The sequence below is a fragment of the Momordica charantia genome (assembly GCF_013281855.1).
Source record: "Momordica charantia cultivar OHB3-1 chromosome 8 unlocalized genomic scaffold, Mcharantia_2.0 BLBB01000008.1, whole genome shotgun sequence".
NCBI classification, from domain to species: domain Eukaryota; kingdom Viridiplantae; phylum Streptophyta; class Magnoliopsida; order Cucurbitales; family Cucurbitaceae; genus Momordica; species Momordica charantia.
In genome coordinates, this window is record NW_028275166.1 from 32,367,536 (window position 1) to 32,390,150 (window position 22,615).

The following is a 22,615-nucleotide window of genomic DNA, read 5'->3' on the forward strand; positions in this document are numbered from 1 at the left end:
TTTCGAGAAGAAGTGTAATATTGGAATATTTACGATAATAAGAATGTTTTGTTTTATATATAAAATGATGAAATTTATGAATATTTTGACAAAAGTTATTAAAATAAAAAGAAAAGTTTAATTTGAAAGTAGAAAACAAAAATTGAAAGTGTTATCAGAATAGAACCGACAAAAGAAGGTTGAAATGGGAAGAAGTTGAATATTTTGTTTGTTGTTCTTCTCTCTCCCTCACTCCAAGGCTTGTGGATTACCCATCTCTCACACTCCAAGGCTTCTGGATTCTCACCATTTCCCCATCTCTCACAACCCAACAAACCACATGGATAACCATAATTCTTCTCATCTTTATCATTACTATTTCAAAACTAAAAATAAAGACCTTCTACTTATTTTATTTCTATTTGATATTTCAATACTAAACTACATTTAATAAAATTTTAAAATTATTAATATTGTCTTTACTTATTGAAAATATATATTTTAAGAGAGATAAAATAATTAAAAGAATAAAGTATTAATTTTTAATGATAGCGAAGACAAGATCAAGTGCGTCCCCACCCGGCTGGACATTATTAATACCCCTCTTCTTCTTCTTAATTCCCATCACCAACAAAACAAAAATGATGAGTTTCTGCAGAAAAAGTGTCCACTCTTTCCTGGCCTTTGCCGACACCCTCTCCCCTTTCAAATCCCACCCCGACGACGACCACGATATCAGCTTCTCCGTTTCTCCGCCGCCCTCGCCGCAGCGGAGAGATCCCGGCGGGGTCGGTTTCGTCGACCACAACGACGGCGGCGTCGACGGCTTAATGTACTGCACCGAGAGCCTCGGCTTCGAGAGCTCTGACCAGCGCCGCCTGGATGAAAATGAAATGATCACGGAGGCCGACAACGGCGGCGGCGGTGGGGTCAGGGCGCGGCGGAGGGTGCTGGTCGAGAGGAGTTTCCCGCCGCTGCTGTCTTCTCTGAACCAGCATGGACATCCTAATTTCTATCTCCGTCCGGTCAGGAAAGATGGACGGCTGGAGCTCACCGAGGTCAGGATCCAACGGCCAGAGATTCTCCGCGCTTCCAGGGGAGATGGACGACTCAGATTGCACCTCATCATGGACAAACAACAAGAAGATGATCAAGAAGAAGATATAATTGACGAGGACGATGAAGAAGAAGAAGATGATGAGGGTTTTGTGGAAGAAGGGACGGGGGAATTCCGGCGGTGTGTGGAGGCGGTGGACGGCCGGCGCCGCCACCAGCATTTGGATGATGTGTGGAGGCACCACTGTGTGACAACAAGTTAAAAGGGTTTTTTTTTTTCCTTTCTTTTTAAATGATTTGGTAGGATTTGATGAACCGGTGGTGGGCGTGCATAAAATGAGAGAATTTTATAGTTTTCCCTTTTTTCTTTTTTCTTTTTTTTAAGAAAGAGAAAAATCAGTTGTCTTTGTGGGGGGTTTTATAGGATAAGGTTCTTTTTTTTTTTTAGAAAAATACTTAGATATGGTGACGGATAAATAGTTCAAAAATCTACATATGTCAAATTTATGGTCTTTTTTTTTTTTTTTGGAAGTGGAATGTGAATAATAATAATAATAATTATTATTATTATAATAATGTGCATGCATGGTGTGGAGTGTTTGAATTCTGAGTCAGAGATATGATGGTTCAGGAAAAGAGCAAGCGGTGGTCAGTGGAATTTTTATTTTGGTCTCTTTCTCTGCTGAAATAATGAGCTAAGAACTGGAATGAATGTTCTGATGCAATTCCCGAGAAACATTTCAAAAAATCAATTTATATTTCTTATCTGCTTAAGTTATCTAAATCTTTCATCTTTCAACGGGGCTTTAACAAGGGAGTTTATAATATTTTTTAAAATTTTTAAAAATATGGCACGTATAGAAACCTACCATGATAGCTAAAATGAATTAAAATTAACTATGGGTTTACATATAAGTTGATCATCCCCCCTCGAGCAAATTTAGGTTGGAGAATTGTTGAGATTTGCTTTGTAAACTAAGAAATTTGTTCAAATTGGAAGGGCTCCGGTCATTTGAGTGACATCTTTAATAAGGTAATATTTTGAGACATATGTCGATTACCGCTTAGCTATATGTTCGCTTTGGCATTTGAGACATGTTGATTACTATGCTCGCTTTGGCTTTACTCGTTAAATATGCCTAACTAATTAATTGAATGCAATACTTGCTTCTATATATATATTTAGAGTCACTAAAATGTTTATGTGTGGTAGGTCAAAATCAAATGCAGGGTCTTTTTTTCTCCCGCTAGGACAAATGTGTATGGACGTCCGTTCTTACACTTCAAATATGAGGATGAAGGATCTCTCTGTCTTTGGCTTAGCTTGGTTCAGACTTGGAGAAGATTTTGACTGACAGAAAATTCGTGGACATATTTTATATAATGACGATTTATGCGTTTAGAAGATCTTACAATTGCCCGCAAACAATCCGTTAAATGATAGGTACGTACACTATAGTGATAGAGCCCCACACATCATAATACTTCTCAATACTGTCCTAGTGCGAGATTCTATTTGCAGGTGCATGTATGTATAGCTCACCTCAGAGTCCATATCACACAATCAATCAACGTGTCAATCCCGATCAGAATCACGTATCAATAATTTTTCATATTACAATAAAATATTTGACTATTCTAGATGAAGTGATGGCAGAAAGAGTTTGATCATGATTTAGATTCGAGAAAAAACAAACGTAAAAATTTTACTTCAACAGTCACTTGTTAGGATGATAGAGACAAACACATTCAAGTTTAATTTGATTTTCAAAAAATAAATAAATAACTCGAAACATAAAATGGTCTAAACTTTTGAAAGTAAAAAGTTGTGTCATCTTTTTGGAATATTGTTCAGAAACAGACCAGGTGAAAAAGTTGGCTAAGTAACATACACAGCTAGAAAAAGCCACAGACATCATGGGATTCTGTTGAAAAGATAAGTGTAAATTCATTTAGTTGGATTTTAGCTAGCTAGGGCTTTTGGGTGTTGTAATAAATGAGATTGAGGAAAACAATGAATAATTTTGAGTTTTCATCTCAATCCATTCAGAAACATTTGATAAAATGCTTCAATTCCCAAATTCCTAAGTTCATTGCATCACTTGCTGCTGGCCCCATTATAACTCTAAAAAAGTAATGGATAAAGACTTGACTCGTGAGACCTCCCAATTGGTTGGATCGTAGGTGCGATGATTTACTTCACGGGCGAGGTCTCTAGTTCAAGTCCAGGATGGCCCAGCTACGCCAAGGAAAAGAATAAAAGAATAGAAGAAACATTTGACTCCTTCATGCAGGCCCCACTTGACTCGGGGATATAGCTCAGTTGGTAGAGCTCCACTCTTGCAATTGGGTCGTTGCGATTATGGGTTGGATGTCTAATTGTCCAAGCGGTAATGATAGTATCTTGTACCTGAGAAATAAATAATTTTGATATTAAATATGGGCTGTTAATTAAGGATCAAATTCCACGTTAAAAGGAAAATGAATCTAACAAATATCTCTAATAAACATGGACTACTTCTCAGATTTTGAGACGGAATCTATAAATATATATTGATAAACTTAAACGAAAATCCAATCTAAAAATAAAGAAAAAAAAAGCTTCATCATCTCATTCTCATATGAATTAGCTATAAGTATTTTGCTGACAAAAGTTTTTAGTTGTTCATTAGTTTTTTTTGCTACGTATATATAATTTTTGTTCTTTATATTTGTATTGTTCTTAAATTTCGTTTTTAATCTACAAGATCCACAACATAAAGAATGAAAGAACAAGATTGAAAGAACAAAAAAAAAATGACAATATATAATCAAGTATAACGATAGTGAAAAGTATATATATTCTTAATATTCTTCTTATGAGTCATTCTCATCTGTTTGGAGAAAAATTAACAATACTTGTAGATCACTACATAATGGTAACTTATCATTCACAAATTTCTATCTCTTTATATACAAATATATTAACTTAACTCCAAATTAAGATCAATAAAGTTGGTCTTTTTTCCTAGAGCCGTAAATATTGGGTGTCATACATATAGCCATGGTTGATTTATTTTTATATATTTTTTAGTTCATTAACAACCGGAGAAATAGAAATTTTGAAAATTTGACTTTTTGCATAGTGTTACTTTACGTTAACTAATTAACTATGTTCGATTTGGCATAAAATATTTATGTAATTTGCTTTTTGAACTTGTTATCCATGAAAATACCATTGCTTCCAAAAAAATAGAAGGTATTAAAACACAAAAAAATATAATTTCTGTTTTTTTTTTGAGAAAATAATTTCTGTTTTAGTACTTTTTAGAAAATAATGTGACAATAAATAAATAAATATAGATATATATATTATATATAATGTTTTGATAATTTCTGGGCGTTAATACGATTTTAAGAAATAGAAAAAAATTAGAAATAGAAACCAAAAAAAGATAGAAAAAATTAGAAATAAAAAAAGGAGATATAATTAGAAATAGTAACGATATAATTTCTGGGCATTAATACGATTTTAAGAAATAGAAACCAACAAAAATAGAAAAAATTAGAAATTAAAAAAAAAAGATATAATTAGAAATAGAAACGAAAAAAAAGATGGTAAAAAATTAAAAAACGTCGACAGCAGGGTTCGAACCTGCGCGGGCGAAGCCCAACAGATTTCAAGTCTGTCTCCTTAACCACTCGGACATATCGACTTTGATGCCTATTTGGTTCGTTACATTTTAATATAATCCTAATGTGTTCACTTTTTCTAAACAGACTTCATTTTCATTTTTCCATTTTTTTAAACTTTTCTGTGTTTTTGTATTTAATTACCTAAACATAGTTTAATTTTCTGTCACAATATTACTTTACCTTCTTTAACGTTGGCATTATTTTTTTTTTCATTTTTTTAAACTTTTTTGTGTTTTTGTATTTAACTACCTAAACACAGTTTAATTTTCTGTCACAATATTACTTTACTTTTAGCGTTGGCATTATTTCAATTCCTTGTAAAGATGATCGTAGAGGGTAGAGCAATTAAAAGTAATATAATGTAGTTTGGTACCTCGTTTTATTTTGGCACCCCTAAGTGGTATTATCAACTATATATTTTGGAAGAGCAATTGATTCAACAATTTCTAATCTTTATCTATCCGGTGATAATATCATATCATCATCAAAAGGTACACCGACTCGTTTTCAATTTCATTACTAATTTTATCTTTTTTAATATTTTTCTTTTTCATAATTAAGTCTCCACTATATTAAAATTTATTGACAAAATGATGATGTGATATTAAAATATATTTTATTAACTTATCATAGGCTTAATTTAAGGATAACTTAAATAAAATATTCTTAAATATAATAATTATTGCATCCTCGCAAAGTTTTAATAATAAAAATAAAACATTTCAAACTTGTATAGATGAAAATTTTAGTCTTATGTTACCCTTTGTTTAAAAAAAAAATTAGATGAGCAGAAAAATCATAATTCTTTTTTATTCGTAAAATGTCTTCCTCTCTTAGTGTATCTCAATTCTCCATCACACTATTCTCTTTGAAAAAAAAAATCAGAAATATTGTGTACTCTTGTGATATGCTCATGTTTATTATCAATCACGCCACCAACATTTAAGACTAATATAACGATGCTAAATCGAACATAGCTTAACTGTAGCTTAACTGTAACTGCACATATCTCCAATCAAAAAGTTGTAAGTTCGATCTCCACCCCACATGTTATACTAAAAAAATGTAGATGTCAATAGACATTTTTAAGAAAATTAATAAATAAATATTTTAATATTTTTTAAAATAAGCTAACATTTGTATTATGTCTATCATTAACGTCGATATTTATTATTGTCTAAAAAAACGTTCATATTTATTATATTTAGTTAATTTTTAAATATTAATAATATAATAGAAATGTCACTCACTCGTGTCAATTTAACGAACAAATAAAAATATCTAAAAAAAATTAACCAAATATAACAAATATCCCTCAAAAATAAAATTGAGAGTATTAATTCACATGAAAAATTTCCCCTTCTTGGGCATGTGTATCACACGTTAATAAATGCCCTAATTTAATTTTTTGTACTGCTTGCAGGGAGAGCTCTGTTGAAATCGTGTGCCCCGTTGTCATGCTTGTAATCAATTAATTAAATGTCGAGCACAAACGTTGTAAATATGAAGTTTATCATATATGGCTCAACTGGTTTAGACACCTATAGTTTTATTAAAAAAAGTCGTTTACGAGACATTATTTATTTCTCAAAAGAGTCGAGGATTTTACCCTTTATTTGAGTGACTTGTAAAAGTAAATATTATTAGTGCCTTAGTAGTGATTTCATGATTTTGATAGAAAAATTACTTTTACCTATTCTAAAAGATAGGGAAGTTTTCATTTTTCACCCTTACCTTGGTAAGTTGTATTAATTTTAATTCTAAACTTTTAATTTTGGTCCAATTTAACCATAGATTAAGATCAACGTCGCAAAAAAATTACCATCTATTCAATTTTTGCTAATTCACCCACCGTAAACAACTCTAAGACATTATGTGATTTAAAGAAAATCAAGTTTGGCATAAATAAAGTTTGATTATTAATACACAAAATAGACCACTAAATTAACTCCTCCAAAACTTACAAATGTCAACAACAAAAAAAAACTCGCTCTAGTATCATTTTTGTCATAATTTTGTCAATTTTATACCAAAATGTTTTATCTTTTTTCAACCATTTCTAAAATGAAAATCTTGCAATTTTATGAAATTGAAAGTTTGGTAAAAATTGATACACCTTATCGATGGTTAGAATAATCACTTAGGATAGTTTTGGAAATTTTGTTTTATTTTTTAAATTAAAACAAAAACATTAATTAAAAAGGAAAAGAAAAGGTTTCTTAAAAAAAAAAGGAAAATTGCTCTTCTTTGCCATCCTCCATGTGCCTTGCCAGAGGGCACAGACAGGGAAAGCCCACTTTATCTCAATTGAACTTGACCTATGGTTACCAATTATTTCAAGGGAAAAAAAATACTTTTCAAGTTTCCATTTCTTATGGCCTAATTTTCCTTATTAATCATCAATTTGATAACTATAGTGGATTTCATTCAAATGAAGTGATCTAGTTCAGCTTTAGTGGACCAGACTAATATATGAAGCAGAGATTCGAATCGCCTTACAATTCAATTAGTAAAATTTAATTTATTGATTCAAATTTAATTACTTCTACTTTTTATCTAAAAATAATGCAAATAAACCAAATTAGTTCTAAACTCCTGAATGATGCTTCAATTGAGAGAACTTAGTTAGTTTATAATTTTCACCTAAAACTTAAATCTAACTTGCAAAAGTGTAAAGAAAAGAAAAAACAATGTAACTTGCAAACCGAATCATTAAACCGAACTCGTTAATGATGACTCAATCGATAAAACTAACGTGGTTTATAAGTTCTCATATTTACTTGTACATCTTTATAAAAGAAACCATGACTATACCGAATTCATTAGTGATGATATTTAACCGACAAAATCTAATTGTTTTGTACTTTTCACCAAAAAGTTAAAATCTCGCAAATTCACTTGCACTTTTGTCAAAAAAAAAAAAAAACCAAAATGTCGTAATTAAACTCGGCTCATCAGTGATGACTCCATCTGCAAAATCTAATTGATTTATAGTTTCCATCAAAGTTTAAATCTCACTACTCCTCCTTACACGTTTGTCAAAAGGAGTCGACATCGACCTACTCGTACGATACTCGATTAACATTTGATTAACGATACAAATTCAACCATCAAAATCAAACTAATTTACAATTTTGATTCCCGATTTAAATTCAAATATTGATTAGTTGCAAGTGTAACCCACTTGTACAATTTCCAAAAAGGAATCAAAATTGACTTAATTTACACTCAACATGGCATCAAATTTCTGAATTGAAATCCCAAAATTGGCAAGAAATGAACCCCTTTTTGTATGCATATGACGAAATCAAAAATGGAGTTATCTAAAACGGTTGCCCCATTTGGGTCACTCTCCATACTGAGCAATGTAACGGCAGCAACCGGCAAAACCTTGCCCCATTCTTCCATCCATCCACTTTTATTTTGATTTTACATTTCATGGAACTATAAAAAAAAAAAAAAGAAAAAAAAAAGTTCCTTTTCACACGTCTCTATCTATATCTCACCTCTTCAAGACATGACAAATCATTTATATTATTTTAATTTTTATTCGGTGAGATTGAAAAGGATTCAAATTACAAATTTAGTCCTTAAATTTTCAAGATTTGTAATTTATTCAAATTTCAAATTTAAAAATACTTACTAGGTCTCTAAATTTTCAATTTTGTACCTATTAAATTGTTATATTAAATGAGTGCAATAAAAAAAACTTAGTAGTGACACAACTATTGAGCTAACTGGGAGAATAAACAATGTAAAATGGTGATATATCTTTTTTGTTTTTGTTTTGATTGAATGAATACATTCTAAAAAAGTCATTGACATTAATAGAATGTCCCGAACACATCTAAAAATAACGGAATGTTTCTTTCTTAGTTTAGGAAACGACTTAACTTAATAGATCGTCTTCGGGAGGTGTGAGAGCTCACGTGTCTGGTCTTGTATGCACTCACTCTCATTGATCCAACGCGTGTGCCCTTTAAATATATAGTTGCACATAATCAAGTTAAAATAGTCCAAACTATAATTTTATTTGTCTTTTTCTTCTAATCCATTTACATAATGCCAACATGAGCCTAACTTATCGGTTAAAACATCTTGCTCATTTCGTCGTAGATGTTAGAGGTTCAATTTCTCATCCACACATTTGTTATATTTATTATTAAGAAGTTCATTTGACATGTAATTTTATCTCTTTGAAGACTGTAATGGAAAGAAATTTGTTTAATTTTAAAGTCCAACCATATGTTAGAGGTGGTGATTAGAACCTCCAAAATTTTAATTGATGCCAAAACAAACATAGTTCAACGGTAATTGATATTTTAACCAACTATTCTGCATTATTTTTCTCACTTGAATCTATTATTTCTTTTTTAAATTAAAAATGTTACTACTACCACTACTATTATTATATGATCATATTCATATGATATGGTCCATGCTATGGAGACAAAACAACATTCTGCACCCCATTTTTTCTCAAGTTGGGAATAGTGCCAAGCTCTTTTTCTTTTAAGTCCTTCAACTAATATTATATTTACCAACCATGGGCCCATATTTACCCGCATTTTATGTCCACTACTCTCTTTTTCTTCCTCCAACCATTTTTACAAACACTTTAAAAATATTTACTTGAATTCATAAATATAATATTTTTATTAATAATTCTTTAAATTCGACTAATTTTATAAAAAACATATTTATAATAGTAAAAGACTTAATCGCCTTTAGCCTCTATGGATCTAGTTTTATAAATATATTTAAATTATATTCACCTTATAAAATCAAACATAGCTTATGGTTGATATTAATTATTTCAATTTTGTTGGGTTATAAAATACTTTTGTTTGGTGGGGATGGAAAACGAAATCTATCATGATTTAGGGCTATTGTTAAATTTTGTTTTTCATATTTAATTAAAAAATATATATGTTAATTAAAATATAAAATTTATATTTTTTTCCATTCTCTTTATTAGAACATAAAAAGAAATTAAATAATGACGTCATAAGTCATAACTTTAGAATCCAAGTGGCAAAGGAAAGGTAGTACTTTTCAATTAATTACAAATTTATTGTTTTTTGGCAGGTCGCCATCAGTTACTTTGGGCACATTTGAAAATTTGAAGAGTTAGGCAGAGACAATATTTAATACAGAAAAACTTTTGGGGGCGATTTATAAATTCCAAATTAAATTTTATCGACACATGTTTATTGTATATTTATGACGGTTTAATAATCCTTTCATTTTTAATTTTCTATTTCTGAAAAAGAAATTTATTACCTTCAAATTTTTTATTTTGTAATTTACTTTCTAACAGCGTAGTTTTTTTTTTCTTTTTTTGCCATGAATTCATTCCTTTTTTAAATTAAACAAAAAAGTATAAACAAAACAAATAAATTATGGGTTAAATTATCAAATTTTTCCTTATCGGTAGAACTTTAACTTTAATTTGGTATTTATAATTTTATTTCTAATAGAAATTTTCTCAATTATTACAGGTCCTTAAATATTGAATGTGGGCATATTCTAATTATGTAGCAATTTGTTGGTATTATTTATCTAACTAATAGTCTTAATAAACGATGCTAAAGTCCATATTTAAATAAAAAATAGAGAAAAATGAGTAAATTTTCAAATAGGTATAAATAAATTTTAGAAACATATTATGCTATTTAACCAAACATTGAAATTTTAAACATCGTAGAATCCAAATGGAGGCATATACACTTATCTTAAAATTTGATAACCGAATAAAAATAAAATCAATTTGTCATTAAAGAATGATCTAATTAACATATCAATTCGACCATAGTTGATTGTATACACGGTTATTATCTTCTTTAAGATTGATGATTTAGTCTCCTGCCCGCAATTATTAAACTTAAAATATTTAAAAAATATATATTAATTGTTTAACTTTAACTCCATTACACTCAATTGGTTGATGGGCAAGCCGAAAATGAAAAATAAGTCTGATTAAAAAGCTTGATTTGATCTCTTTCTCTCTCTGTTCCTGTTCTTGCTGTGTCATTCTTTCTCTCTCCTCTGCCATTTTTGAAGGTTTGAGAGCAGAAGTCGCTGTAGAGCCATTCACCAGCCGTACCAAATACCTCCCCGTTGGCGAAACTCCCGCGCCCATGTCCTCGAACCTGCCTCCTCTCACCATACAGCGAAGAAAATCAGAGTTTTTCTTTTTCCCACTCAGATTTCTCCATTTTTAGCCATCGTCCCTTTTCTCTTTTCACCCCACCATGGTAACCCATTTCCATTTCCTTTTCCTTTTCCCTTTCCCTAGCCTCCCAAACAAAAACTCCTGGGTACTTTTCATTTCATCCAAATTTCCTCCTCTGCCCCTCTAATGGAGCCTCATCGATAGGCTAACTCCTACCTGGCCCTTCCTTTTCTGTCTTTTTCTCCATTGTCCTCTCTCAGTCTGTGTCTCTGTCTCTGTCTATTTGAGAGTCTTTCCCATGGAGAATGATACGTTTCGCAAACCTCCTGCTCCATGGTATTCCCATTTCCCTTGACTCTCTTTCATTTTCAGCTTCTTCTTCTGCTCTGATGAGGATTTGGGGACTTTCTTTTTTGATTTTGCATGCGTTTGGTTTCTGGGTGTATGTTATTTGCTCATTTCTAGTGGAAAATTACGTACCTTCTGGATTTCTGGGGTGTGGCTGTGGAGATTTTGTGGATATCTGATTTCTTTTTGTCCTTTTTTGTTTGGCTCTTTTGGGTTGCTTGAGATTTTGGCCCCTTTGGGATGATGGGGATTTTCCATGCTTGTGTTTCTCCAAATAATGTAATCTAGAATGCCTTTTGTCCCTTTTTATTCTCCTTTTTGGAAAAGGGGGACAAGAGAGTTGGCTTTTTGTGAACTCTGTTTATGAGGAGGGAAGCTGAAAACTATGTATTAGTCTGTTTTTCTTTGATATGTTTGTTCATTTGAGATTTGAGAATGAGTATGTTGAGGATTTGCTATCTGTTGTTGATGAAAAGCATATTGTTGCATTGCTTTATCTGTGAAAAAAAAAAAAAAGAAAACATTTTAAATAGTTATAACTCTAAAGGAGGATGACCTTTAAGAATGCAAAAGCAATACCAACTGAGTTATGTGAGTCTTATGACCTTTTTTGTGGTTGTAATCACTCTTTTTGGGATGTTTGGAGGGGAATTCTTGAAGGTTCTGGGTTTGAGCCTTCAGCATAAATTCTTGATGTTTCTTAGTTAGGGCAGTAGAAGTAAGCTCCCAAGGGGTAGCCTCGTTGGCAAGGGCATGCGGTCTCTGAGTAACACCTCCCCAGAGGTCGCATGTTCAAACTTTCAGGTGAGCTTAATAAGAAAACACCTTTGATATCTCTTCGAGTCTGAGCTTTAGGTAGGTGTGAGTTTCCTAGTATATGAGGGTAAAGCTCCGACCTCCAATTATCAAAAGTAAAAAACGTAGTTGAAATCTCCTCAGGTGGGGCCCGGTAGGTCGATACCACTGGGAATTCAAGGTCACAGAAGAGATCCTATTCAAGTGGTATAGGCTGATCGGCCGATATCACTAATATTGAGACAAGAAAAAATAATAGCTTTCTTCGTATTTCAGTATGAGTAGAATTCTCATTAGGGTCTTTTGTAAACTTATTAAAACATTTACACTTGATGTTGAGATTTTGACTATTCTATGTTGTTTTATAGGGAGAATGATAGGCGTATGGGTGAAGTAGCCAAAAGACCTCCACTATACATGGCTACTTATGGGAAGCAAAAAATGCGGAGCAATATGTTTCCATCTGCTTCAGCTCGAGGTGAATATTTTTTGGTTCTACGAACTTCTATTATAGGTACATCATTTAGGCTGCTGAATTATTGGTTTCATGTGCTTTTTATGTAGAATTGAGATGTTTTGACCTGGAAATTGAGAAACATGATGCATCATCCCCTAGAGGAGTTTTGGAAGCCAGCTTACAGAGTTCGGAATTTGATCCCGATCCTTCAAACGATGGTAACCCTGAATCTGAGACTCAACATTCACACTCAAGGGCTCTTTCTCACTGGAAAAAGTTCTTTAAATTATGGAAAAAGAGATCGTTTCGACGCCTAGCCTCTTTTCCTCCCCTTGGGGTGCTGAAGATATCGAGAAGAGTGGCCAGGAGTGGCAGGGATAATCCGGGGCTAAGTGACTTGTACAAGTTCAAGTCCTCATTGGGAAACTTTACTTTCTCCGAGCTCCAAGCTGCAACCAACAAATTCAGCCATGGTTGGTTGCAGTTCGTATTTCATCACTTTTGACTCTAAGTTTGGTGTCAACAACACCGTTTATTGTTCTTCATGGTTCTCTTGTTCGTTTTTGTAGAAAATTTGATTGGAAAAGGTGGCTACGCCGAGGTTTACAAGGGCCGTTTACAAGACGGGCAACTGATAGCAGTGAAGAGGCTGACCAAAGGAGCGCCAGATGAGAGAACTGTGTGTTTCTTATCCGAGCTCGGCATCATTGCTCACATCGATCATCCTAACACTGCCAAGTTGATCGGTTGTGGCATCGACGGGGGCATGCACCTTGTTTTCAAATTATCTCAAAATGGAAGTTTAGGATCTTTTCTCCATGGTGATTCCTTAAACCTTGTTGATCTGTTCTTTGGTTTGTACAATTCTCATTCACCCCTTTATATTCACATCCCCCAGGCCCAAATGCGAGCAAACTCGATTGGAGTAAGAGATACAAGATCGCTCTCGGTATAGCTGATGGTCTGCTGTATCTTCATGATAATTGTCAGAGGCGTATCATTCATCGAGATATCAAAGCCGATAACGTTCTGCTTACAGAAGATTTTGAACCCCAGGTAGCTTTCATGTTCTAAATACTAGTTTAATGTTAATGTTGAAGCTTTACTTCATGCTTCTATCTTATTTCATCATTGAGACCATTCTAAACTCAAATCTATCCAGATTTGTGATTTTGGCCTTGCTAAGTGGCTACCCAAACAATGGACTCACTACAGCGTGTCGAAATTCGAGGGCACGTTCGGGTTAGTAGTAAGCCTGCATTTTCCTCCTCATTGATGCGGTACTGTTTTTTGTTTGTTTTTAAACACATTTCTCATCTGTTTGATGCAGATACTTCGCGCCCGAGTATTTCATGCATGGGATAGTTGATGAGAAGACTGATGTATACTCTTTTGGAGTTCTACTGTTGGAGCTCATAACCGGGCGTCGAGCCTTGGACGAATTGCGGCAAAGCCTTGTACTATGGGTAACAACAACGTTTGAACAAACTAATGTCACTAGTGCCTAGTTCATTAACATACCTTTAAGGACTGTTGAGTTTTCTTCATTTCAGGCAAAGCCTCTACTAGATAGCAACAATCACGATGAGCTCATCGATCCCTCTCTCGGTAAAACTTATGATCTCGAAGAGATGGAACGCGTGATTCTAACCGCATCTCTGTGCATTGAGCAGTCTCCAATCCTCCGACCTCGGATGAGCCAGGCAAGTGGGAAGGAAAACCACAGTGCAGTGCACCCTCGTCTTCTCTTCATCAAACATGTAATGTAATGCTCTGGTTTATTGCAGGTCATCATCCTGCTAAGAGGCGACAAATATGTAGCGGAGTGTGAAAAGAAGAGCACAAGGGCGTCGCTGCAACGGACGTACTCGGAAGAGCTCTTGGACGCACAAGAATACAACAAGACGAGATACCTTAGCGATCTGAAGAGACACAGGCAGCTTGCTTTTGATTCTTGAAACTTGAAAGTGAAGCTAAAGGAAGGTTTTTGCTTGCTTGTAAGGGGCTTGCTGTTTGTAGGAGGGCAGTGAAATGGAAGAGCAATGTGTTAATAATATAGTAAAACATAGTTTAGTTTTCTTTCTTTTTAATATAAAATTACAGATAGTGGATGATCAGCAGCCCTTGTACTTGTACTGCACTGTTTGAACACAAATATGAAGCTTTGTTGAATTGAAGGTGAAATTTCAACTATTTTGGTCTCTGAAACAGAGATGGCAAAAAACAACGTCCGGGATCAGATCCCCACGGTTACCTGACCCGGTGGGATGGGGAATCTCCAGTTTGACCGGGGACGGGGGAGGTCACCCCGTCCCTGACCTCGTCCCCTGTTTAATATTTTATTAATTTTTTAATTTTTATATATAATCATTATTAATTTTAATAAATACTTTTAATTGTATTTAATTAAATTTAACAATATTCCTTAAAAGAAAAGGTTTATATTTTTTAAATAATTAAAATATTAATAAATATTTATTAAAAATTTTTATATATATACACAGGGACGAGTACTTCGTGAGGAACCCATCCCTGTTCGGGGAATCTCCGCCCCAATCCGGCCCTCAAAATTTTGGATACGGAGACGGCGATGGCCCCCGACTCCACCCTGTTGCCATCTCTTGGGTGGAACTTTATAAAGGCTAGCCCAAGGAGACATCATGTGATAATGTAAGAATTAGTAGTGCGTTTTATGGGATAACTTCGGCCTCGAGCTCGAGGTTTTAATTTTTTCAGAGTAGTACTTTTGTTGACTTGCGCTTTACTAATGACTAAATTTCTTTCGTTGAAACCCATATTGTGTGATAAATTCAAAAAATTTTATTCTTTCGTTTATACTTATTTTGGTTAAAGGATAAACGTTTCTTTGTCTTTTTTTTCATTATATTCAGTCATTGAATAAGTGATAATCCAAGGGTTCTTACTCAGGGAATTTTTGAACTTTTTTTTGGAAGGTTTTATTGATTCTGGCTTTCGTGCTTTGGTGGGTCTCCGAGATCTTCCACTTATTTGATGGGATGGTTAAGAGATTATCTATGGTTAAACTCTTCACAACTTATCAATGGATATAATCCTTTTGGTATGAATACTTTATCAGTCTGGGCGTTGCTTCAAAGTGAATTACCCCTAGATACACACATATTTAATTAAAATTTTTATTTATTTCACAATTGAATCAATTTAAAAAAGACCTAAAGTTAGGGATTTATCAATCGGTAATGTTGCTCCAATACCCAACCAAAGGGCTACTGCGGTACCAATCAAAAAGATGGTCGTCGCTGAATTAGTAGTGCATACTTTGTACTCCAATTTTCTTTATTTTTGGCATGGAAAATTAATTTGGGGTCTAGAATTTGAAATTCAATGTTTTTCCAACCCACTAATCTTTACCAGCTTGTCAAAATGAGAGTTTAGTAGGAATTAATATATATCTTCAACCAATAGGTTGTAAGTTCGATACCCCACATGTTGTACTTAAAAAAAAAAAGAAAAAAAATTAATATTTACCAGCTTGGTTTTTCGATGGTAGCTACATTTTTTAAATATTACTGATGATAATATATATTATTAAAAAAGAAAAAAAATTGGATAAGTATATATCATCAAATCTCAGCCTATATGTTGTTGACTTAAAAAAAACTATGAAAACAATTAATAAAAAAAAGTATTTACAAATATAATATTTTCCCCAAAAATAATTAATCAATCTTTCTGTAATTACCATTGAACTATACTTACTTTGAGTTTTTTTTTTTTTTTTTAGAAAACCATCTTATTATCCAAGGTTTAAATATTAGAACTCCAACCAATCATATACACATACATACCTTCATACATGCATATAAAATTATGTATATATTTCTGTTTTATGAAAATACTATCCCTCAGTGCTCATGGAAATATTAAAAAGATAATTTCTGAAAAATCATGAAAAATTATAAAAATTATAAAAAGATTAATATTTTTCTAGAAAATCATTAACCAATCTTTCCATCAATGGTTTAAATATTGGACTAAAAAAATTATGTTTTTTATGCCACAAATATGTGGACGAGGAATTGAACCCTCTCAAAGAAAAAATAATATATTATAATTTATAATCATTGAGTTATATATGTTGATGAAAATATTATGCTTCAAATTGACGGCGGTCGTTTTTGAAATAATCATGATAAATTAAGAAATTCATAAAATAGATATTTTTCCAAAAATCATTAACCAATCTTTCCATTGAGGATTTAATGTTGGAACTACAAAACTAAAAAAATTTCAATCTAGATGTTGATAAAATTTTCATGTCGTTTCAATTTTAGGAAATATTGATGATGGATCTTCTTAAAAAAAATAATAAAAAATCGAGAAATTCTTAAAATTTATTTGAATTAATAAATATGCATTTTACCCTCTTTTTAACACACATTATTTTTAGATATCTTTCAATGCACATTTGTTTACAATTATTTTCTAAATACACCTTTCACACTTTATAAGCGAGTGAAGATTTCTTACCAATAGTATTTATTTTCACATTAATAATATTTTGTAAGTTTTGTATATTATAAGTCACTATGCTTCTAATATTTATTGTGAAAAAAATATATGAATTTTACTTTGTCCTTTTTTTTCTTCTGAAAAGTCACAGATATTACAGTTTTTTTACAGAGTAAATAAAATATTGTCGGTACAAATACCAATTTAAAAACCAAGATCATGTGCATTTGGCATTACATTTAAGACTCTAAATTTCATATTCATGTACTAAATTAATGGAACGGGAGTGGGACCCGCGTTACCCAATTAGACTCACACACGTGGATAGATTCGACACGTGGCAGGAACGTATAGGCGAATTTAAATTAAGCTATCCTAGAAAAGTCCACACCGAATCAGTTCTCCATCTCTTAAACGGTTCTCCTAAAACCGAAGCAATTTTCAAATTCCCCAAAAAGTTTCTTCTTCAAACCCCAAAACCAAAAACCCTCCATTTCCCCCCTCAACTTGCCGTTTGTTATCCTCTTCTTCTCCACCATAAAACCCTATCTTCAGAAGCCGCAATCCCTTCAAAAGTTCAAGAATCAAGAAATGGCCAAAAAGAAAGCTACCCGAGTGGCCAAAGAGCCGAAGCAGATGCAGAATCAGCCGCAGCAGGAGGATAGCGACCCGGAGCAATCCAGAGCCGCCATGGATGACTCTGTGCTGAAGTTGCAGAGCTTGAAATCGCTGAATGATCGTTTGGTGAAGGAGACCCACGAGCGGAGAATGGAGGTCGGCGCTCTGGTTAAGACGAAGGACGCTCTGGAGATCGATTTGAAGCGGAATGTTGATGAAAAGAATCAGGTAATGGGGGAACTGGGTGAGGCCTGTGAGGGGATTTATGGGTTGGATTTGGAAAAGAATGTGGTTTCTGTTTTCTTGCAGAGTCAAATGGAGGAAATGGGTGGGGGGATTTGTGGGTTAATGGCGGAGAAAAGGGAGAGCGAGAGGTTGAAGGAAATGGAGATTGGGTTATTGAAGGCTGAGGTTAATGAACTTGTTTTGAAAGTTGAGGAAGAGAGAGAGAAATGGAGGAGAGTGCGTTCTGAGAGGGATGCGATGAAGATTGCTTTTGATGGGTTGTTGGAAGAAACAGGGGATTTGAGAGGGAAAATGGAGAGAAATGAGAGGATGGCATTGGAAGAGATTGCAGGTTTGAAGGGGAAATGCGAGAAGTTGATGGGTGAAAAAATGGAGATTGAGGTTGTGAATGGGACTCTGTTGAAAGAAAATGAATCTGTTAAGAAGTTGTTGGACGAGTCAGCTGTGGTGATTGAAGATTTAGAGAGGAAGATGGAAGAGAAAATGAAGGAGAAAGTAGAGATTGAGAGGGAAAAGGATGGCCTTCAAATGGAGATTCTGAAGTTAGAGAAGGAAGTGGTTCAATTGAATGAGAGTACATTCAGTTTCAAACAGGAGAAGAAAGAAAATGAACAGAGAATTTCTGAGATTGAAAAGAGAACTGAAGAAGCAATAGAGAAGGAAAATGGCATGCTGATGGAGATTGATGCTCTAGTCAAACAGTTGCAGAAGAAGGAAAAAGATATGGAGATGTTAACTCAACAGAGAGAGTCACTTGAGCTGAATTTGAATCTAGTCCAAGAGGAGGTGGGGAACTTGCGACGCACGATTGAGGTAATCACCCGTGACAAAGTTGAAATGGAGGAGAAGAAAAAGGAAGCAGAGAATATCATTGGAGAGTTACAAAGGGAATCGAGTAAACTCAAAGAAGCTATAACTTCTTTGACGGAGTTGGGTGACGTCGAGAAAGCAAGAAATGAGGAATTACTCTCCGAAATCAGTCGTCTTCGAGACGCTTTAGTTGAAGTTTCATTTGAGAGGGACGATGCTAGAAAGAGTTTCAGTGATGAGAAGGGAAGTGTTGAGAAGCTGAGTTTGTTACTCAAAGACAAGGAGAGTAGGCTTGTAGAAGCCATGATTTCTCAAGAGGATTCACTCAACATAAAGAAGGAGATGGAGAAACGGATCGATATCTTGGTCGGGGAAAGAGATTCAATGGAGAAAAACTTGTTAGAAGCTCAGCGTAGAATAGATGATCTGAAAGCTGAGGTAAAATCAGCTGTTGCTAATTCAGAGAAAGCTTTGGCATTGTTGAAGAAAACTTGTTTGGCTGTCTGTGATGGCTATGAGAAGGGAGTAGGGGAAGCTTCTTCTGAGCCCTTTGTTGAACATTTGAATGCCATTAGAACATCTTTCACAAACAAGGAGAAAATGGTGGAAGAAATGAAGCACCGTCTCGAGACCGCACGAGTGGAGGAACGGAAGAAGAGCTTCTTCACCATAATGACTGCAGCAACAACAATTCTGGCTGCTGTTTCCGCTGTTTATGTTAGCAGAGGGCGCTGAGGCTAAGGCCGAAGGTGTAGTTTGTTTGTTAACTTTGTTACTGCCAATGCCATCAGTAGTTCTTAGATTAACAAACTGATTTGTATTTGGTGAAGCAATATTGAATCACTGATTTGGTAATTTCAATGAGAAAACACATCTTCTAAAGTGTCCTGTAGAATTAGTTAGATTATATCATTTGAAATGGCTCTTTCATAATACATTTGGGAAAAATAAATTCCAACTAGTAAACTCATATTTTAATATCACATCATACTTGTACTTTCGACATGTAAACTTAGTTGAAATAAATTGTTAAATTAAACGTTTAAAAGAGCAGGAACTGAATTAAAAGATCATATATCTTGGGGACTCTTCTTTATGCTTAACCCAGAGGGGAACCAAACAATGGGTCTTCTTCCAATATTAAATTTTGGCATCACTACTTTTTTTTCTTTCAGTGAAAGCATTCCCATCCTCAGTCTCTGATCTTCATTTTTAACATGTCAATGAAGGTTGACATGTCAGATTGTGCAAGAATGTGGTTCAACGACACAGGTCGAGTAGAAAAGCAAAGAAAATGGCAAATGTCGTTTTTGAGATGAAAAAGGGTGGGGAGTTGTGGTAAGGTGTTCTATAGTGTCGTAGCTCTCCCATTGGTTTAGTGTTCATTTGATGGAAAAAGAAAATCTGATTTTTTAAACTTTGTATAAAAAAGTTGACTATGGACAAATCATGGATGCACAGCACGATTGGAGTGTAACAATGCTACAAAAAGAAATCTTGAGAAAAATTACGGAGAAAAAGTCATTTGATGAAGTGACTTTCTCCATCTTCATTGCTCTCGCACTCCCATGGTCTCTCTAGATCTCTCTTGCTCCCTCAATCTCTTTATTGGATCTCTCTATTCACCGAGTCTCTCTCATTTTCTAGACTCTTGTGAGCCAAAAAAAAAAAAAAATATATATATATATATAGTATTGCAACATAGAGGATAGAGAAAAGTCGGAAGGACTAGATCTCCTCTAAAGACCACCCAAAGAAAGACATTCATACTTCACCGTAAAACTACATGGAAACCCCTATTCAGCCGAAGGCCTTGCCCATTCCCAAATTTATTCACTCGACAGGTCGGCTTTCGAGACAATATTGTTGGATCCTCAACCTATAAATAGAACACTTCACCCTCGATCAAATGACTTGTCAATCTTTACACTAAAGTAGAACTTAAACGGACTTGAACATCAAAATCTTTATTTCTCTTATGCATGTCTTCCTTTGTTTGTTGTGGGTCGCGCCTCACCGCTTTCTAGCCAAGTGATTCCCAAGCTCATTCCAATCGCCTTCGTTGACCAGATTCGACCATGACCGAATTTGTTGCACAAATATTGACCATTTTTTTCTCATTCCATCTCTTCACTTTCTTAGTCCTTAGTCTTTATCTTTTCTGTATTTTTCATAACCATTTTGTTTTTGGCTTTCTGTTCTTAAAATTTTGTTTTTGGCTTTCTGTCTTAAAATTAAGCTAGTAAACATCACTTTAACCCTTATATTTCTTTAGGTTACTATCTATTTTTAAAAACGTTTTCATAACATTAGATAAAATTTGAAAACTAAACAAAATAGTTTTCTATAACTTATTTTTTATATTTTAAATTTAGCTAAGAATTCAAACATTTTTTTTTTTAGTGTGAAAGCATATCCAAGAAATTATGACTAAACAAACAAAAATATAAAAACAGAAAATTAAAAACGAAATAGTTACAATCAAGACCTAAATGATAAGGAAATTGAATCAAACGGAGGGATGCATAGATTAAATAATTAATTTATGGTTTCATGGAAATAAATTTCAACATATATAGGTCGATTATTCAAAATTTTTTAGTATAACATGTAATAGTAAGACTTGTAATAGTAAGACTTTGAACTCATGGCCTCTAGTTTAGAAATAGGTATAACTAGTACAACATATATAGGTTAATTATTCATTAAGTATCCATATATGGACTTTTCAAATTGAGTATGTTCACTTCAAGTAATTACTATAAATAAACCTATATTTTAATGCTACATACAATCATATGCTTTAATTTTTTAATAACTTGTTAAGTTGAAATAAATTGATAGATTAAGAATAAACGATAAACTGAAATAGATTTAAATTATATTTTGGTAGTTAAAATACTATTTTGATTAATATACTTTCAACTTTAGTTCATTTTGATCATAGATAAGTGTCTTAACCACTTGAGCTATGTTCGATTTGACAATTCTAACACAAATTATACACATTAATAAAAACCATTTCTCATAAAGTCATAGGGTGAATGATATGGATCTTGCATTTACCCACGTTGCAGTTGATGTGGACCCAAGAATTTAATGTTATTTTCAGAGATCGTGAGTTCAAATCCTCCACTCCATATTGTATTTTTTTTTTATATATATGAATATCCCACTTTGTACTTAAAAAATTGGGTAATTGTTGTGGCTAGCAAAAATATATATGTATTTCAAAAAATGTCACAAACTTTTCAAAATTTCAAATATAGCAAAATATTTGAATTTTTATTTTCGAAATTTTTATTATTCCGATTTTACCCTTATGATATCTGATATACATCCAGTGTATATCTGTATCTGATATATATCCAATGTATATCTGTATATGATATACATTCAATCTATATCTGATATATATTTGATGTACTTCTGATATACATTCGATGTACCCCTGATATATATTATCAGATACATCCATGATATACATTATATTATGTATGTATTATACCTCTAATATATATATATATATATATATATATATATATATATATATCCATCATATACATTATATTATGTATGTATTATACCTCTAATATATATATATATATATATATATATATCTCTCTCTCTGATGTATCTCTAATTTATTATATACTAAATATAAGATATATCAACTGTTTAAATTCTAATTTATCATTGTAATTTGTTGATTGATATACTAATATTATCAATAATATTGATTACTATATCACTACTATTGATTCTATATTAATATTAATTAGATACTAAATGTAAGGGATATCAACTATTTAAATTTATAAGGTATATCAGCTTTTTAACATTTTTTTTGGACGTGCATGATCCACATAAACTTTTTATACAAAAACTTTATATTTCAAAATTTTTTTTGCACCATTGTTTTCATATGAAAAAATGGTGGATATAATAGTATTATATCAACACAC

At 33.0% G+C, this 22,615-nt stretch overlaps 3 protein-coding genes and 1 non-coding gene across 6 annotated transcripts; 3 read left to right on the forward strand and 1 right to left on the reverse strand.

Annotated features, from left to right (window-relative positions):
- The first annotated feature begins 551 nt into the window (after positions 1–551).
- On the forward strand, positions 552–1,480 carry LOC111018860 (FANTASTIC four-like protein (DUF3049)). The gene has a single exon (XM_022295107.2). The coding sequence runs from the start codon at positions 621–623 to the stop codon at positions 1,296–1,298; it is 678 nt and encodes a 225-aa protein (XP_022150799.2). The 5' UTR covers positions 552–620; the 3' UTR covers positions 1,299–1,480.
- A 3,168-nt stretch (positions 1,481–4,648) lies between these two features.
- TRNAS-UGA (transfer RNA serine (anticodon UGA)) lies at positions 4,649–4,730 on the reverse strand. Its single transcript has one exon. It is a non-coding gene; the product is annotated as a tRNA-Ser (tRNA).
- Positions 4,731–10,693: 5,963 nt separating this feature from the next.
- On the forward strand, positions 10,694–14,678 carry RBK2 (ROP binding protein kinases 2). 3 transcript variants are annotated; one of them, XM_022295100.2, is made up of 9 exons: positions 10,694–11,221; positions 12,397–12,506; positions 12,593–12,958; positions 13,055–13,306; positions 13,384–13,541; positions 13,648–13,727; positions 13,816–13,951; positions 14,039–14,188; positions 14,273–14,678. In XM_022295100.2, exons 1-9 carry the CDS (start codon positions 11,184–11,186, stop codon positions 14,441–14,443), a joined length of 1,461 nt encoding a protein of 486 aa, XP_022150792.1. In that variant the 5' UTR covers positions 10,694–11,183; the 3' UTR covers positions 14,444–14,678. The 3 variants fall into 3 exon arrangements, with proteins under 3 accessions (XP_022150792.1, XP_087984295.1, XP_022150793.1); XM_088128169.1 differs by lacking the exon at positions 10,694–11,221 and adding an exon at positions 11,308–11,327; XM_022295101.2 differs by lacking the exon at positions 10,694–11,221 and adding an exon at positions 11,364–12,037.
- A 2,731-nt stretch (positions 14,679–17,409) lies between these two features.
- Positions 17,410–19,532, forward strand: LOC111018880 (Prefoldin chaperone subunit family protein). Its single transcript, XM_022295140.2, has one exon. It carries the CDS (start codon positions 17,568–17,570, stop codon positions 19,383–19,385), a length of 1,818 nt encoding a protein of 605 aa, XP_022150832.1. The 5' UTR covers positions 17,410–17,567; the 3' UTR covers positions 19,386–19,532.
- Positions 19,533–22,615: the final 3,083 nt, after the last annotated feature.